Genomic DNA, 20630 nt, shown 5'->3' with positions numbered 1-20630 from the left:
GGACAGCATCTACCACAGTATTTGATATTTCAGTCATGGTGCACTGGCTTGAATGAGAAATAGCCCAATGGGCCACTGATGGGAATCGATCCTAGACCGACCTCTCATTAGGCGAGTGCTTTACCACTGAGCTATGCCCTGCCCACTTCTATTTATATGCATTCTGTCCAAAATTATTTCTAAAAAAATGTTTTATGACACCTCAGCACATTTTAAAGATGTTTATGGTTAAACATCGACAACAATATAAATGTAAACACCTAAAAAAACATACCTGGGAAAACCCTGAACTGTACGATACATTTGCACACATATATACATGTACAATGTATACACTCTAATGTATGTAAACATAGGAAAGACCCAGGCAGATTGTTGAAATTTGCATTACATATTCACGTATGCATTCATTTTTGATTTAAAAGTGAAATACGTAAGTCAAGGGCACTGCCGTAGGATCTACAGGTTATCAATTACCACACAAAGCAACGACATTAAATGTTCCAGGTAAGAATTGGCCCACAACAAAAGGCTCTCATCACTGTTGGGGACTTACTCTACTATCTAGCCAATGCTTATCAACAGCATTGTTTGAAGAAGTGAGATTTATGTCACGGCAGGTGGGCCTTTACTTGTCTAAACGCAGGTAAAACACACACAAGGTCGCAGCTTTCAACAGCCGAAAACGTTGCCCACTTGTGGACGTCAGTTATGAAAATAAGGAATCTATCAAGAAACGATGAAAATGCTTATATCGAAGAATAGTGTCAGTGTGACTTCCACCACAGTGTTTCACTCTTTTGAATGGCTCTACTTGTGATGTCATATAAACATTGCAGTAACATGTACACATGTATGTATGGTTTGTACTGATGTACCAGTTGGTATGCATTTCATAATGCTTGTATAGTCAAACTTGTATTAAACTATATGACCACAACTAAAGAAGGGAGGGAGGAGGAGAGACAGTTGGCCCTTTAAAAAAAAAAAAAAAAAAACACCTGAAAAAGTGCAATTTTGTTTTAATGATCTAGATTTAGATGATCTAAAAACAAAAGATTTTGTTTTTTTTTAAAGTTAAAAGGTGGTAACATTTTCACAAATATATGGAAGAGCCATCATCAATAATCCACTGCAGGGTACTGTGCCTGTGGTACATGTATTCAGTATTTAAAAAAAAAAAATTCTTTGTTTGCCAGAATTTACACCCTTATCTTGATGTGACCTGATTTATTTGTACTGCCTCCCACCTCCCTTCCAGTTAATTTAGGTTAGGTATGGCCCTGTGAAATGCCACCTATATACATGTATATGGGAGTAATAAAATGGGTATTTTAAGACAGTTGATTGCTTAATATGGGTCACAAAGGTTTTGGATTGGAGTTCAGACGTGGTTTTAGACCAACCTACTGAACTCTTTCTTTAGCTGATAACTTTCTCAATTCCTCAGTAAAACAAATATGTTTCCATAACATGTGTTCTAGAAACAGTTTCAGTACTTCCTTCAGTTAACATTTGAAAAGTGACTGCTAAATGTTTATTGCATGAGGGCTAGTTTCCTTTTTAACAACTTAAAAAAAAGAAGCGGAAAAAACGAGAGGTAATTTTTATAATTAATTTCAAGTTAAAAAGAATGTCACTGGTGAAGGCATCTTATTATATATATATGTCCAGTTTTAAATCATTTATGGAAACTGCTGTACTTCATTTTGTCAGATCAGAGTTGTAAAATATGTGTACAGCAGGTAACTTAATTAGTTCCCTACCCAGAGGCAGATCTAGGGAGTCCCAGGGGCCCGACCCCCAAACATTTTGTGACAGTTATAATTTTATTATATATTAAACAAAATGTTTTTTTACGATCCCCCTCCAAACCTCCCCCAAAGTTCCCATGGCATTCCACCTCATGCCATTGCCCCCCCCCCCCCCCCCCCAAAACCCCCAAAATAGATTTTCTGGTTCCGCCAAAGCTACCTATTACTTGTGTTGGGAATTGGTTGGAATTTCATCATCTATCATACATGCAGGTTACAACTGGTTGGTTACAGTAATACACAATCGGTTAGAATTATATGAACACATAAAGGATTTTAATTATAATGACCATGCCCCAAATGGACCCTACAAATGGCTAATTTACTTCAATATCTATTTAATATCTTCTGGGGTTTTTATACATGTACTTATGAAAATAAACTCCTAACTCAACTTACTCGCATCAATTTCATCATCTAAACGGGAGGAACAATTATTACAGTTAACATTTTCCCACACAATCGATTGTGGATTTTTGTAATCGATCATCACATTTGTAGAGCCAAACCGATACATTTTATATTATAATCAATCATTAGATTCAGAACATCACTACAATACATATAATACATTTGAAGTGTTATTTTATCATTCTTTCTCACCCTCCCTTCTTCCCTCTCCCTGTCTCTCAAAACAGTGTATACAGTGCAGTAGAACTAGAACCAATTTTAGACCAATATTAAATGTGCCACCCATGTGTTATTTTATCATTCTTTCTCACCCTCCCTTCTTCCCTCTCCCTGTCTCTCAAAACAGTGTATACAGTGCAGCAGAACTAGAACCAATTTTAGACCAATATTAAATGTGCCACCCATGTGTTATTTTATCATTCTTTCTCACCCTCCCTTCTTCCCTCTCCCCGTCTCTCAAAACAGTGTATACAGTGCAGCAGAACTAGAACCAATTTTAGACCAATATTAAATGTGCCACCCATGTGTTATTTTATCATTCTTTCTCACCCTCCCTTCTTCCCTCTCCCTGTCTCTCAAAACAGTGTATACAGTGCAGTAGAACTAGAACCAATTTTAGACCAATATTAAATGTGCCACCCAAGTGTTATTTTATCATTCTTTCTCACCCTCCCTTCTTCCCTCTCCCCGTCTCTCAAAACAGTGTATACAGTGCAGTAGAACTAGAACCAATTTTAGACCAATATTAAATGTGCCACCCAAGTGTTATTTTATGGTAAACACACCACTTAAAACGGTCACTTAAAAACAGATTAGCAAACTGCTTTTTTTTCTTCTCTACTGAGGTAATACATACATACATATATAAAACTACAATACAGACAGGTGACCGACTCCCATAATCTGTTTAGCATATATTTGCACAAGGACTTAGAAAAGATATCCTGTTTTTAAAACTGTACATCAAAGTATGCCACACACATGGTCATTAATATACTACTATTACATACACATGGGAGTACGTGAATGCAAATTAAGAAAGAAAACAACACAAGTTTCCTACAAAACAGCTTGTGGACAATTTATGTTTGAGATAGTCGATGACATACAGGTGCTAATCCTGAGTATGGTTTAAAGTGGCGACATCATCAGTGTGACACTTCAAAGTGATGGAAGTGAGAAACTATCTGTTTTGTTGGTATAGAATACGCTGTTAACTAAATCTTCCTAATCCTCATCATAAACACTGTCCCACAATTGTTGATACCAGTGCCACCCACCCTTCATAAAGAACGACCAACATGAAATATTTGTACCGAGATGACAGTTTCGTGCTTCACTGAACTGACCTAATTTTATCAAGATATTAATATACATATACATGTACGTCCCTTTTTTTGTACAATTTACCAACTGTCATCTCCTCTCACTACAACCATGACTTGTTAGGTACTTGACATCAATCATTTTTTGAATTAAGAAATAAACAACCAAAGAATCATTTATTAAACAAATATTATCATGGTGTCAATGCAATGTACATACGGTATTATTTTATTATTATTATTTTGTTAACCTTTGTTTTATGATGTATAGTTTGTTGTAGGTGTTGTTACGTTAAGCAAAAGAAATTTTTGGTCTCTGGTCAGCATGTGTTAATTTTGACCCTCATGCATCAACATTTTTGTTTTTTAATTTTCTGCGGTATGACGTCGATTTTTGCCGGGCTATTCTTGCTATAAAACCGCATTTGAAGCCAAAATGCCATCGCACATGAATTAGGACGTGCATTCTGATTACAATTTAAATATGTCCCCTATTTCGGTATCAGATATACCCACCTTTTCTGTGCAATCCATGCTTTAAAAAAAGAAGAAAGAAAAAATGCATCGCAAAATCAATTCTGAAACTGTGGTCTGACCAGAGACAAACATTTTTGAGGGGCCTTAAATAGGCAATGAATTTAAGGATTCTTGTTTAGGATTCTGTCGGAATCACAAAAATTATGTACTACACATGTAGATATCTCATAACGTTATGCTTCCAACTCAGTATCTGGGGTTTGCAGAGGAATGAAATCAAGCTAAATTGACAGGCTGTTAAACATTAATTCTAGTTAATATTATTACTTTTTGAAAAAACCCCACAATTATTTGGTAAGTTCATATCGCCAAAACTATTTATTACAATCTAGTATATCAAAGGCCATGGTACACTGTACAATCTTTTCTATGGGAAAATGCACAAAATAATCCCTTGATGCTTTTTTAGTTGGAATAGCCTATATGACATAAGAAGGTTTATCTCTCCCCCTCCGTATCTTCCCCTTCCATCAACCCTCTCTCTCCCCCTTCCACCAACCCTATCTCTCCCTCCTTTATCTCTTCCTCCCTCCTTTTTCTCTCTCTCTTTCCCTCCTCTCTATTCCTCCCTCCTCTCTGTCTATCCTTCCCTCCTCTCTCTTGCTTACCTAAGTGTGGAAATAACCATGTTTTTTTACATCAAATAGCTATATATTTTAAAATATGCTGAAGTGTAGTGTAAATAAATACTATTGTTAATTTTATTTTATGCGTACAATCTTTTTTTCAAGTGTAATGTGGCAATTTCATGAAAGGGGAAGTGATTAAAAAACACCAAGGGAAACATGTAAACAAGTGAAAACAAAAAAACTTACTCTTTGTATTGTTTTTGTTTCTCTTTCAGTAACTTGTCCTGTCTTGAATCTTTGACTGTCAGCTCCTTCAGAAAAAACAAAATACATCCAAACATGAATTACTTATATTTGTTGTGGGTTCAATTTCTGAAATGTAATTTGACTTGGACAAATTTAGAAAAGAGAATTTCACATACAAATGGGAATTATAATTTATTTTAATAACCGTAACAAAGTCTCTACTTTCAAACAGGGGGGTGGGTGGGTGGAGAGACACACACCAAGACCCCGCCAAACCAAACATCATGCCCCTCTACCACCACCATGGTATGTCCTTAACTCCCTGAGTAGAAGGACAATACCAATAGAAGACCCACATGCTTTTAATGAGCAATAACATTAGTCCAGGGATCGAAATTAATGGTGGCATCAATTAATAGCAATTGGGGTAGCTGTGATGTGAAATGCCATACATGTAGGTCAGGGGACTTTACCGATGGCAGCTTTTTGACATTTGATAAATATTGGTTGGTTGGCTGATTGAATGGATAACATATTTGATTTTGATTTTTGTATTTATTTGTTGTCAAAGTTACTAGCTCAAAATTGACTTAGGTCTGCATTTTGCCTGTGGGAAAAAAACCTTCCAAAATTGCTGTGGCTACAAATTCTTAAATTCGAACTATGGTAGTTTATATAGTAGCAGCACCATCTTGTCTCTGTCTTCACACAGACATTCAATAGCCAATGATTAATAAATCAATGTGCTCTAGTGGTGTTGTTAAACAAAAACAAACTGTCTTTACATCAACTACAATATGCAAGCCACCAGCTAAACAATGTGCAGGGCTAGCTTTGACACTAACCAAATTCGCCTATAGTGAATTTTAGGAACATTTGGTGAATTTTATTTTAATATGGCGAAATAATTTCATGTTTAATTAATATTTTGTTAGAAAATAATTGGGTTTCTGCAGTTTTTGAAGATGAGTAGATAATTAGTAGATTAAATGTTCTGCTTACCCACAGCCAGCCCTGTGTGCTGTTAAACAGAGGATATTCCCCGAGTGTCTTGTGATTTCATAATTTATCAGCACGAGTTACAAAAGTATAAAATCTGAGGTTTATTGTTATCAACGAGTGCTAATAAATTACATCACAAGACACGAGGGGGTATTCTTTTTATCATCCATTATCATTCTTTTCATTTTAATTAGAATGCAGTGATTAAACTTTGACCAATCAAGATTATAAGAAGCGATATATCCTAGGAGAATATCACAGGAGATATCGCAAAATTATAGTGCCAGAGATACCTCCTACAAAAGCCTTTAATGGATGATAAACAAAAATCTCACCTTCTCGGTAACAAGGTCGTACATCAAGGTCACGGCTTTCACTTGCAGTTGTTCTGCCTCAGCACCAGAATCTTCAAACAGCTTCTTCAACGACGCCAGTCCTCCCAGCTCCAGGAACTTCTTCTGTGCGAACGGGAAATGTCTGAGTATGGACGAGAGGGCGTACATTGTTTTCTTCCTCACGGTGAACGAAGATTCTGTCGACAGGACTCGCAACATCGACTGTATAGCACCATTCTCAACAGCGGAGATCTGCACTTTTGGATTGCTGTTAAAACAATGTCGACAACAATCGTGAATTTAACAGGGATGGAATGATATTGAACACAAGATGTGGATATCTTTGCAAGGTGGGGGGTTGGACATTACCTAGTGGGAAAGTTAAAAGTTTGTTTTGTTTAATGACACCAGTAGAGCACATTGATTAATGAATCATAGACTATTGGATGTCAAACATTTGGTAATTATGACAAGAAGTCATCAGAGGAAACCTGTGACATTTTGTCCTAATGCAGCAAGGGATCTTTTATATGCACTTTGCCACGGACTTTGGCCAGTTGTGGTGCACTGGTTGGAACGAGATAAAATACAATCAGTTGAATGGGTCCACTGAGGTGGTTCATTTCTGTGATGTAAGCACCTCAAGCGTGCACTCAACTCACTGAGCTAAATCCCGCCCCCTAATGGTAAAGTGCTCGCCTGAGGCACAGTCGGTCTGGGATCGAGGCACGGTCGGTCTGGGATCGAGGCACGGTCGGTCTGGGATCGATCCATGTTGGTCGGCCCATTGGGCTATTTCTCATTCCAGCCAGTGCACCAAGACTGGTGTAACAAAAACTGTGGTATGTGCTATCCTGTTTGTGGGATGATGTATATAAAATATCCCTTGCTACCAATGAATAAATGTAGCAGGTTTCCTTTCTTAACCCTACATGTATATGTCAAACTTATCAAATGTGTGATATCCAGTAGACGATGATAAATAAATCTAGTGGTGTCATTAAACAAAACAAACAAACAAACAGAGATGGAATGATATTGAACACAAGTTATGGAAATCTTTGCAAGGTGTGGATTTACTGTGAGGTTTCAATGTGCTTTAGTTGTAGGACTGAATCCCCTCAATGGAGTCATTCTTTGATTAGGTTTTTTCCCATCCCAACCAGTTCCTCACAACTGGTATATCATAGGGCATGATATGTGCTGTCCGGTCTGTGGGAAAGGACATATGACAGATGCCTTTCTGCTAGTGGTAAAATGTAGCAGGTTTCTTCTGAAGACTGTGTCAGAATTATGGGATTTTTAATCCAGATACTGACTCCAAACCCTCAAAGCTCAATGGGTAGGTGTAAACCACTTGCACCGACCAGTGATCCATAACTGGTTCAACAAAGGCCATGGTTTGTGCTATCCTGACTTTGGGAAGCGCAAACAAAAGATCCCTTGCTGCTAATCGGAAAGAGTAGCCCATGTAGTGGCGACAGCAGGTTTCCTTTCAAAATCTGTGTTGTCCTTAACCATATGTCTGACGCCATATAACCGTAAATAAAATGTGTTGAGTGTGTCGTTCAATAAAACATTTCTTTCTTTCTTTTCTTGTGTCAGAATTAACAAAATGTTTGACATTCAACACTCGATGATTAATCAATGTGCTCTAACTTCAACAAAGGAAAAGGACAGTTACAGTTTTACATGTAGCACCAAAATGTGGCATTCTAGAAACAAGTCTGGAGGATGGCCAGGAAATTGCTTCAGCTGTAATTCCTAAACTGTGATTGCAGTAATTTGACATTCTAGTGATCATGAAACTGGAACCGTCAAATCAATGCTATATATATAATATGCTACATAAAATGTCATATTATAAGATCCTTACCTTGGTGTATATCCTCCACCCTCTCAACTACTGTTTCCCATCTTTTTAAATCCCAGCACACCCTCCCTCCACCCCCCACCCCCCACCCAATGAACAACAAGGACTAGCACTCCACTCCTTCCAAACACATTTTTTTTTTAATGAACATGAATTATGTTGAAACAGAAAAACTTTAAATTTAAGTAATTAATATACATGTGATCATGTCCTATCCCCTCTTCCCCAAAATACTATAAAACATTACTCTGCTCTGTTCTATTGTTATATCCCCATCCCAAATCTAAAAAAAAAAACCCACTGATTGGTTTGTGAAAAATTACAGATCATCCCATTTCATCCACTGCCAACTGTAATCAAAGATACCAAATGTTTACCTTTGAAGAGCGGAACCCAGAACAAAAGCAGCCTCAGCTCGGATATTTTCATTTGTATCATTCAGACATCTGATCAGATCTGGCATGGCTCCAATGTCACAGAAATGTACTGCATTGTCAATCTGAAAATTTAACATACATTACACGACGTCTAAGAAAATATGGAGCATCATGGCCCCATAGTTCCCAATCTATCTTAGCGCTATGAAACCGTAAAACCATTGTAAGCTATGACATCACTATAGTGTGTGCTGTTGTGACGGCATAGCCTACGATGATTTTACAATTTGTCGTAGCGTGGCCCATATTTCCCAATCTATCTTAGCGCTATGAAACCGTAAAACCATTGTAAGCTATGACATCACTATAGTGTGTGCTGTTGTGACGGCATAGCCTACGATGATTTTACAATTTGTCGTAGCGTGGCCCATATTTCCCAATCTATCTTAGCGCTATGAAACCGTAAAACCATTGTAAGCTATGACATCACTATAGTGTGTGCTGTTGTGACGGCATAGCCTACGATGATTTTACAATTTGTCGTAGCGTGGCCCATATTTTCCAATCTATCTTAGCGCTATGAAACCGTAAAACCATTGTAAGCTATGACATCACTATAGTGTGTGCTGTTGTGACGGCATAGCCTACGATGATTTTACAATTTGTCGTAGCGTGGCCCATATTTTCCAATCTATCTTAGCGCTATGAAACCGTAAAACCATTGTAAGCTATGACATCACTATAGTGTGTGCTGTTGTGACGGCATAGCCTACGATGATTTTACAATTTGTCGTAGCGTGGCCCATATTTCCCAATCTATCTTAGCGCTATGAAACCGTAAAACCATTGTAAGCTATGACATCACTATAGTGTGTGCTGTTGTGACGGCATAGCCTACGATGATTTTACAATTTGTCGTAGCGTGGCCCATATTTCCCAATCTATCTTAGCGCTATGAAACCGTAAAACCATTGTAAGCTATGACATCACTATAGCGTGTGCTGTTGTGACGGCATAGCCTACGATGATTTTACAATTTGTCGTAGCGTGGCCCATATTTTCCAATCTATCTTAGCGCTATGAAACCGTAAAACCATTGTAAGCTATGACATCACTATAGTGTGTGCTGTTGTGACGGCATAGCCTACGATGATTTTACAATTTGTCGTAGCGTGGCCCATATTTTCCAATCTATCTTAGCGCTATGAAACCGTAAAACCATTGTAAGCTATGACATCACTATAGTGTGTGCTGTTGTGACGGCATAGCCTACGATGATTTTACAATTTGTCGTAGCGTGGCCCATATTTTCCAATCTATCTTAGCGCTATGAAACCGTAAAACCATTGTAAGCTATGACATCACTATAGTGTGTGCTGTTGTGATGGCATAGCCTACGATGATTTTACAATTTGTCGTAGCGTGGCCCATATTTTCCAATCTATCTTAGCGCTATGAAACCGTAAAACCATTGTAAGCTATGACATCACTATAGTGTGTGCTGTTGTGACGGCATAGCCTACGATGATTTTACAATTTGTCGTAGCGTGGCCCATATTTTCCAATCTATCTTAGTGCTATGAAACCGTAAAACCATTGTAAGCTATGACATCACTATAGTGTGTGCTGTTGTGACGGCATAGCCTACGATGATTTTACAATTTGTCGTAGCGTGGCCCATATTTTCCAATCTATCTTAGCGCTATGAAACCGTAAAACCATTGTAAGCTATGACATCACTATAGTGTGTGCTGTTGTGATGTCATAGCCTACGATGATTTTACAATTTGTCGTAGCGTGGCCCATATTTTCCAATCTATCTTAGCGCTATGAAACCGTAAAACCATTGTAAGCTATGACATCACTATAGTGTGTGCTGTTGTGACGGCATAGCCTACGATGATTTTACAATTTGTCGTAGCGTGGCCCATATTTTCCAATCTATCTTAGCGCTATGAAACCGTAAAACCATTGTAAGCTATGACATCACTATAGTGTGTGCTGTTGTGACGGCATAGCCTACGATGATTTTACAATTTGTCGTAGCGTGGCCCATATTTTCCAATCTATCTTAGCGCTATGAAACCGTAAAACCATTGTAAGCTATGACATCACTATAGTGTGTGCTGTTGTGACGGCATAGCCTACGATGATTTTACAATTTGTCGTAGCGTGGCCCATATTTTCCAATCTATCTTAGCGCTATGAAACCGTAAAACCATTGTAAGCTATGACATCATTATAGTGTGTGCTGTTGTGACGGCATAGCCTACGATGATTTTACAATTTGTCGTAGCGTGGCCCATATTTTCCAATCTATCTTAGCGCTATGAAACCGTAAAACCATTGTAAGCTATGACATCACTATAGTGTGTGCTGTTGTGACGGCATAGCCTACGATGATTTTACAATTTGTCGTAGCGTGGCCCATATTTTCCAATCTATCTTAGCGCTATGAAACCGTAAAACCATTGTAAGCTATGACATCACTATAGTGTGTGCTGTTGTGACGGCATAGCCTACGATGATTTTACAATTTGTCGTAGCGTGGCCCATATTTTCCAATCTATCTTAGCGCTATGAAACCGTAAAACCATTGTAAGCTATGACATCACTATAGTGTGTGCTGTTGTGACGGCATAGCCTACGATGATTTTACAATTTGTCGTAGCGTGGCCCATATTTTTAAAGCTAAATTAACGCTATGATATCACTGGAACCTCTCTACCAACTATGTATGATTTACCCTGAGCATTGATGCGGCATGTAGTCAAAATTATACATAAAAGACAATGGAAACTATCAAAGAATAGTATGACACTGCAAGAAAGAAAACAAACCTAGCTGATCTATTTTAAATTCTTAAAATTAAAACAAATATTTGCAACATTGTGTCTTGAATACCTGGTGAAGATAGTACTCCAAATCTGTCAGGATAGCCTTCCTGTCAGAGTCAAATGGAGTTTTCCTGAACAGATCCACCAGCTCCGACACAATCTCTGCGTCAGTCTTTATCGACATTTTGGCCTTTGCTAACTCTTCTTTAAGTTCTTCATAGCTTCGGAACTTCTTTTTTCCATCATTTTTCTGCAATGAGTACAGCCATATGCCGTTAGTTTTTAATAAAATAATGAAAGTAAAACAAAGATTTCCTAATGGTTTTATATTTTGTATGCCAATAATTTCTGGCTCATCAAAATAAAATGTGATATTTACCATACAGAAACATAATGATCTTTGACTAAAACTATGTGAATTATAATAATTTCAATTCTATTCTTATTTTTAACCAGTTAACTCAGTTGCAATACTTGTACCAAGGTTTACATCTATAATCATTGATGTTGTTTTACAATTTAGTACAACTTGGAATTTTCACTTTAACTTAAAGAAAAAATTAAAAAGAGGTTAACTTCTTTGATACTTAAGTGGTAATTATTGTGGATAATTGTTTTTATTTACTTTGGAACTTATTACTAAAGGTATGGACAAAATAAGACACACACATGCTTGTGGTCTGAACAATGGTGTCGAATATGAGTTTTACAAAATGTTAAATTAAACTTTTTAGACCGAGACATACCTTTGTATCATCTTTATCTGAATCCTGTGCTTTGAAATGTTTTAGAGCTTCCTTCAACTCATCTCTGGTAAACTGTTTCTTCCCAGTGTTCAACATGCCTGCAAATAAAGCACAAATGTCTCATTTCTATACTGATCACAAAAATAACTTTTATCACACTGAATATCTGTATATTTTAACAGCACAACTATAACAGAACACATATTCATTATTATTTATTATGCTGTTAAAGTATTACAATGTAATAGCCAAATCACAAAAAAAAAAAGAAAGAAAAAAGAAACACGAAGAAAGAGCTGTATGTAGCCCAGCATTGCAGTAGTAAAGTGCTTGCCTGTAGCGTGGTTGGTCTGGGAATGATCCCCATCTGGGGGCCATGGTAATTTTTCTTGTGCACCACAACTGGTATATCAAAGGCAGTGGTATGTGCTGTCATATCTGTGGGGAAGTACTTATAAAAGATCCCTTGCTGTTAATGGAAAAAACCCGGCCTCGATAGTGTTGTGGTTAAGCCATCGGACATAATAATGGTAGGTATTGGATTCGTAGCCCTGTACCGGCTCCCACCCAGAGCGAGTTTTAACGACTCAATGGGTACGTGTAAGACCACTACACCCTCTTCTCTCTCTCTCTCTCTCACTAACAACTAACCCACTGTCCTGGACAGACAGCCCAGTGTGCTTGAACCTTAAGTGGATATAAGCATGACAATAATTTGAAATGAAAAAAAAAAATTGAATGGAAAAATGTAGCAGATTTGCACTCCAGATTATGTCAGAATTACCAAATGTTTGAAATACAGTAGCCGATGATTAATAAATCAGAGTGCTCTTAGACTAGTGGTGTTGTTAAACAATTAAACTGTGTTCTTCTTACCTTTCCTGCCATCTGTCTCCCAGTACTTGACACCATTCTCACCGTCCATTAACTTGGCTTCTTTCTTCCCAGTCTGCAGGTTCATCCGCACATGTAACCCACGGGGAATTGCCTGACCTGAAAAATTTTAATATGTTTTCTTAGTAAATATCTTACCTACCATAAAAATGTTTGGTGCTCTGTGATGAACATCCATAGTTGCAACTATACATTAAGTTTCTTTCATCTAAGGTAGGACTTACAGTTTGTGGGGAAACGGATCTTAGAAACAAAAAGGTTGGTGCCGTCACCACTGTTGAAAAATTAATACCTCTATCTCACCTTTTTGCTTCGTAAACTCAAGAAAAAACAATAAACATACATATACAGTTAACTTGACCCATTTATGGAATAATCATGGTTCATACACTTGTCACTTGGTAATGTTCCAAGACAATTTTCCAAATATTCTACAACCATTAACATAATAAACATTTAAAAAAACACAATGCAAGTATTTTCAAATGGGTTGGTGATAAATGATAGTTTCCAATTTTGATTCCAGAGTAATCAACTCTATTCTTCTGTCACAACTATTATTGATGCACATACATTGAAATGGAAACCAGCCTACTAAAGTCTGAACCACATTGTTAACAACTACGATAACTTACTTTCCTACCTTTAATTATTGTTAGATTTCTCCAATATTTTGTCCAGACAGAAATTGTGAAAAAAGCCATTATATCGACAAACTAGAATGTAACCATGTCACCTATATCGACTTCGCTGAGATCTTCTAGGACAAAAAGCATTTAATTTTTCGCTGTATGCAATTTTTCTTTTTTTATGGAAGACTCTTTAAGAGGGGTGGAAGCCTCCTTAGTATCTGACGTAATAATTGCCTATACTAACACGTCATGGTGTTGTTAGATTATGTTACATCCTTCCATCCCTCTTGGAGAGTATTCCATTAAAAAAAAGCAAAATGGCAGCCTACATGCTTTTTGTCCTTGGATATTTCAGCGAAGTTGATACAGGGCTTCTAGAATTTTATAAAAATCCACTAGCCATGGGATCAGTGTTTTAAAAACTGTACTAGCCATAATTAAAAATTCACTAGCCCTACTTTAAATAAATACAATTTTACTAATAGTAATAATCAGACGTCACCTAAAGAGGGAGATAGAGCTTAAAACCCTTAGATTGGGGGTGGGAAGAGGTGGCAGGATATTCATATTTACAAAATAAGACATAAATTCAGCATTTGAAAAGGATTTTTTTCTACTAGCTGTTGGGCTAGTTATAATAGTTATTTACTAGCCCAACACTGAATATCACTAGCCATGGGAGTGGGGCTACCATAATCTAGAAGCCCTGTGATATAGATGACATGGTTACCATCTACATTGTAGTATGTGGAATCTGGGCCATTTCAACTGTTTTTTTCACAATTTCTGTCTGGAGAAAATGTTGTGGATATCTAAATGTAATTAAAGGTAGGAGAGTAATTTATTGAAGTTGTTAACACTGTGGTTCAGACTTTAGGTCCACTGACGTGCATTGATCTAAAAACATTTTGTACCACAGGCTGAAACTGGTTACCAATAACTACAGCACAAAGAACATAAATAAACCAACCTGACTTGACAGTCTTCCATTCTTTTGAAGGATAAAACACTTCTAACGGATCAGAATCACCGATTTTCTTCTACTGCCACAATTCCATCTGAAAGTACAGAATACGAACATCCAACTACTGATATCTCTATATACATGTATCTATATTTCACTTTGAAACAATTTTTAAAACAATAATTTTAAAACAATATTTATTCAAATAAATGAAGTGGTTTGGCAAACAGGTGATAAGCTTATATAAATACATCATCACGAGATGACGTTACATACTGTAGAAATTTCAATGAATAAAATATAACATTACAAAAATATAATTTCAGCCATTACATACAAACTACAAATAATTTAAATGCATCAGGTTTCTTATTTTCCAAGCCAAAAATATACTCTTCAAAAAAAAAAACTTGGCATTGGTAACAATAATGTCATCGGATTATTTTTACAGGATCAAAGACATTGTAAAGACAATCAAGTAAGTGAGCGAATGGTGATGCAAAAACACTATAAAATGTTCGATTCGCATAAACATAGCCAATGTTTGTAGTGAAACGCAAAAGCGCAATACTCAGAAAAGCACATGTATCATGAAGTTCAGTAACTTTTCATGCCGAACCCTCCGTCACATCAGCAGTGATTCAAACAGACTGCATAACGACACTGTAGGTCATGCAATAATTCCAAGATTGACGTCAGCTCAAAGCAATAATGCCAAATTGGGAGATTGCAAGCAGGACCAACTCAACAACATGTGGTAAAGCACTTTGGCGTCTCGACTCTCCAGATAGATCATCTCTGCTTTATGGGCACGGTACAACACCACTCAAAATGTTACAGTAATGACAGGCCAAGTTCACGTCATCCCAGAGTAACCACCGCTGCTCAAGATCGATACATCCGGGTGTGTCATCTTCAAAATCGAACGACAACAGCAACAACCACAGTGACACAAATCCCTGGACTACGAAGAATTTCTGACCAGACAAATTCATAATCGGCTGAAGGAGGCAGGAATTTTCCCTAGAAGACCCGTATGACGTAACGAATTGATCCCATGTCACTTTGCGGAGTGTCTGCTGTGGTGCCAGCATGAGGGTGAGATGGACACCTGCCAGATGGAGAACAGTTTTGTTCTCAGATGACTCACGTTTTTTCCTGTCACTTGCTGATGGACGCACATGTGTCTAAAGACATCGAGGGGAATGTTATGCTCCTAACTGCGTGTAACAAGTTGACCGTTTTGGTGGTGGCAGTGTCATGATGTGGACAGGAATCCATCATGGTGGTAGGATGGCTCTTGTGCATGTGGCAGGTGTACTGACGGGCATCAGATATCGAGACGAGATCCTGTAGCATCACGTCATTCCGCACATGAACATCAATGGTAGAATGTTTCAGCAAGACAATGCCAGACCACATGTTTAAAATGTTAGTCAGGAGTTTCTGCAGCGCCACAATGTCCAGACATTACACTGATCTGCCCGTTCGCCGAATTTAAACCCAATAGAACATCTATGGGATGCACTGGATCAGCATGTGCGCTGGAGGAATCCACCATCCCAGATACTTCCGCAACTTCTTACGGCACTGCAGCATGAGTGGCAAAACATTTCACAATATGTTGTGCATTGTTCGATTACTTCCATGTGTCGTTGTCAAGCTGTCATCAGGGCTCATGGTGGTCATAACCAATACTGACATTTTGCCCACCCCTATGTCACACATATGCCTGTGTACATGTTTCAGGTGGATTCCCAGAGATACTGTTTCGGACATGTACAGAGTAATTCCCTTCCCATGGCATCTTGATCTTTGGTTACTTGTATCATGTCTACCATGTTTTTTTTGTATTAAACTTTGAAAATCAATGTCAAGTTTCTTTTCTTGAAGAGTATAGGTGATCACACAAGTAAAGCAGATAGCAAACAATTACACACATACATGTACCATATAATGGTCATGTGATAATAATTATTGTTACTTGCAAACTACTGCTGACAATTATTCATTAAAACCTTAAATGTTTATAAACTAGGTTCTAATTTATAAACATTTATACTTTCAATGAATGAATGAATGAATGAATAAATGAAGATTGAATGAAAACTACTATACTACTAACAACTGTAAATGAATGAATGAATGAACATAATTAATAAAGGACAACTATATAATTACATTAATCACTATTAATAGTGGTACTGCTCAAGGAATAGCCGAGAACTCTGCCGTTCGAGAGCTAGATGGACATTTGAATGGTTATAACCACTATCTCAGCCAGAAATAACTATATAGCGAAAACATGGTTATGGTAAATATCATTACATTGATAATTTTCGAGTTCGCTGATAACAAATATTTGACATATTAACCACTAATGCACACACACTATACAGAAAGAAACATGTCAGCACTTTCATATTTAAACAGAACATTATTGAAAGGGGGTGCTTCGGGTTTCTTCTTCAAGTGTACATGTGTACATGTATGTATTAGTGGTTAAAATGGGAAATATTAGTTATTGGTGAACTCAAAAATGTCAAACGTAGGGTTATTGGTGTATCAGAGTGAGAATCATTGCCTACCTGGTAGTATAGGCAGCCATTCTGTATTTTCGCTATATATTACTGGCTGAGACAGCGATCATAACTGTTCAAATATCTGTCTAGCTATATATCTATATCTATATATCTTCGTACCATCATCGTCATCTGCCTCGTCAATCTCCACCACTGTGAGGGCAGCTTGCTTTCCTGGGGGAGACGTTTCACACTGCACACACAAACCATAGTAACAGCCAGCCAGGAACACCACCAGCACAACCAGGTTAGTCACTTTAATACTTCTATAGAGAAAACTCATCATGGATATATATGCAGTTAGTCTGAAAAAATAAATAAAAATAATAATAACAAGAATTTGGAAGAACTAAATTTGTCGCCTACAATTAACATTTTTAGTGTACAAGCTGTGATGAAAATTCATAGGTGCAACTACAGTGAAACTTCTCTAACCGGACACCCTCGAGTCCAAGTGAAATGTCCAGTTTCAAGGAGTATCCGGTTTAGAGAAGTTAAGTTCTGTACTGATTTTTGAAAAAGGACTATGAAAGATGTCCGATTTGGGGGAAATTTCGGTTTACAGAGGGTCCCTGTATAAACCTTGTGTTTCATCGATCTAGGACTTACAGCATGTGAGAAGTTGATCTAAATGCGAAACTTCAACATTAAACTTTAATGCAAAACTTGACGCCGTCGCTGTCAGAAAAGTAATACATGTACCTACATATCACATTGTTACTTCGTAAAGGCGAGACAAAAAACTTAATTGAGATTTTGCAACATTTGTGTACCAACCATGGAATACCTAGGAGCATGTGATTCTCTGTACAAGTTTCTAAAGTCACTACAAAATTTATTTATACTGATTAACAGTTGTATATTGTGTGCGTGTATAACTCTGAATGAACTCTGTCTACCCCAGCATATTTTATCGGTCCCAAGTGAATCCGTTTTAGACAAAGAGTCCACTGTGTGTGTGTACATGTGTGTGTGTGTGGGTGTGAGTCAGTGTGTGTGATTATGCGACCAAATCGGTTGCAATTTAGAGGCCGGGCTGTACCAAAACTGGTCTCTGTACTCTTAGTATAAAATTGCACGGGAGAGTCAATATGGTGTTCAAAAGCAAAAGTACAAATAACACTTTTATGGGACAGTATGTGATATAAGAACCACACTTACTACGTCCCTCTGGACTATATTTGATAGGCTGAGGATACAATGCCAATGTGGTACAATTTATTACCTGTCCACCTACATATAAAAAAGAGCTTTGTTTTCCACTACAGCATGCAACACTATAATGTTCATGAACTATTATTTGTTTGTTTTGTTTAATAACACTACGAGAGCACATAGATTTATTAATCTACGGCTATTGGATGTCAAACATTTGGTAATTTTTACATATAGTCCTAGAGACGAAACCTGCTACATTTTTCTTTTAGTAGCAAGGGATCTTTTACATGCGCCATCCAACAGACAGGACAGCTCATAAAACAGCCTTTGATATACCAGTCGTGGTGCACGGACTTGAACGAGAAATAGCCAAAAGGGTCCACCAACGGGAATCAATCTTAGACCGACCACGCATCAAGTGAGCACTTTACCACCTGATGTAGTTATTAAGTTAAAAATAACTAATAAGGGTAAGAGCAGTTCAGCATAAAGTTAAACCAGTCTACTGTCTAGCAAAGTGTTTGCGTTTGGTCTCACTGAATGCAGCCCAGGTCGAAGATACCCTTTTTTTATTATCATAATGACTGGATGAACAAAGGCGTAGCGCCCGTTATGCACGTGCGTAATGTATAAAAAATAATCCGGGAATAGGTCAGGGCTGTCTGTAATTGTTCTATAAAATATCCTCTTCCCTTTTTCAGTAATTAAGTTTCCCCAATAAAGCGACTGCTTAATGCTAGAATGTTTTGGGCTATGACCCTGATGAAACTATCCCTACCTTACTCTTTAACTTTCGTAGATTCTGCCGCACCGTCACATACAGTAATCCTAATCAGTTCTACTAAGTAACACACGAAAAGTAAAACAGTTTGATTGCATTTTGGTTTTAAATCAACACTGCATCAATGGCGATAAGAAAAGTACATAATTTAGTTTAATCTAATAATTTAAGACAAAAAAAAATTGGCATGTACATCATGTTTTGGAGGAGGTTGGGCATTATATAAAGAGAGACCTTGCATCATTCTTCTAAATGTTGACTTGGCGCTCGCTCTTTCCTCCACGTCAGCCATTGCAGTTTCCGATTTCTTCAAAATGTGAATCAAATTGTTGAGTTCCAAACGATAATTTTTAATAATAAACAAAACGTAATACTGTGTATCAAATACAAAACTGTTAATTAGTATTATCACTTGCTTGCAATATATGTGTATGTCGAACATTCATATTCGCACAATCGCATTAATACAGGTCTAACGTATTCCAACGAACTATAATCCTATTTCGTTTAATTTATATATCGTATTTTTCACTACTTTGAAAAACTTTATGTTTAGAGCGGGGAAACACCTGCATCTATTTTTAGTAACCTTGACTAATCACGAAATTGTTCTTTCTTTGATGTTCGTCACTTAATTATTTCTTTGTCTAGTTAACAACAACAACAACAACAACAACAAGAATAATAATATTATTATTAATAGAAAAATAAATGCTTTATTGCTTACAATACATGAGGCATGAAACTAGTGGCGTGTGTGGGGGGGGGGGGGGGGGGGGGGGGGGCGCACGGGCACATATATATATATAGCCTATGCATACTTATCAAACCTTTTTGTTTTAAAAACTATTACATTTTATCAAATCATACATACATACATAAACACAAAACACACACACACACACACACACACACACACACACATATGCCCACCGCCCATATGACCCCCAATATAAAATTCTGACTACGCCAATGTATGAAAGTATGATGAAACCATATAGCCCAAGCTAGTGCAGGCGTGTGTTCAAGGGGTGGATGGGGGTAGGGCTATAACTACTATATATGTATATATTTTAAAATTGTATTTTTCATGGAAAATTGTAGTTTTTAGGGGTGGGGGTAGTTCGAGCCATGCTCCTCCGGAATATATATATATATATATTGTAATTCATTTTGAGCATGGCGGTTAAACGCCCAAAACAGACCCACATGCGTGTGTGTGTGTGTGTGTGTGTGTGTTGGTAAGCTATACAAAAAATTAAGAGGGTTTCCTTGACGCCTATATTATGTAATATACACGCCAGAAGACTCAGAATGACAAAATGTGTGATATTCAATGGCCGACGACCTGTTACTCAATGTGCTGTTGTTAAAGATAAAAACAATTAAAACAAACCAAAACAAAAGAAGTTACAAACAAACAAACAAACTTAAACAAAACACGTTAGTTTTCTTTTCCCTGGAGAATCCGTATTCAGGCGAAATGTCCCGAATCACATTACGAACAAATGCGACTCTATCGGAAATTCTTCATAATGGGTTCGTGT

The 20630-nt window shown here is 37.3% G+C and overlaps 1 protein-coding gene across 1 annotated transcript in view; it reads right to left on the bottom strand.

Moving 5' to 3' along the window:
- Positions 1–19380, bottom strand: part of LOC121384125 (nucleotide exchange factor SIL1-like) — a 29277-nt gene extending 9897 nt beyond the window's left edge. The window contains 10 exon segments of the mRNA XM_041514365.1: positions 4903–4967; positions 6240–6507; positions 8490–8611; positions 11394–11576; positions 12073–12170; positions 12949–13065; positions 14569–14630; positions 14632–14656; positions 17265–17449; positions 19318–19380. Of these exon segments, the coding sequence (XP_041370299.1) occupies positions 4903–4967; positions 6240–6507; positions 8490–8611; positions 11394–11576; positions 12073–12170; positions 12949–13065; positions 14569–14630; positions 14632–14656; positions 17265–17430 (1106 nt within the window). The 5' untranslated portion in view covers positions 17431–17449; positions 19318–19380.
- Positions 19381–20630: the final 1250 nt, after the last annotated feature.

Source organism: Gigantopelta aegis, chromosome 10 (genome assembly GCF_016097555.1).
Source record: "Gigantopelta aegis isolate Gae_Host chromosome 10, Gae_host_genome, whole genome shotgun sequence".
NCBI lineage: Eukaryota > Metazoa > Mollusca > Gastropoda > Neomphalida > Peltospiridae > Gigantopelta > Gigantopelta aegis.
This window is presented reverse-complemented; position numbering and strand designations above follow the sequence as displayed.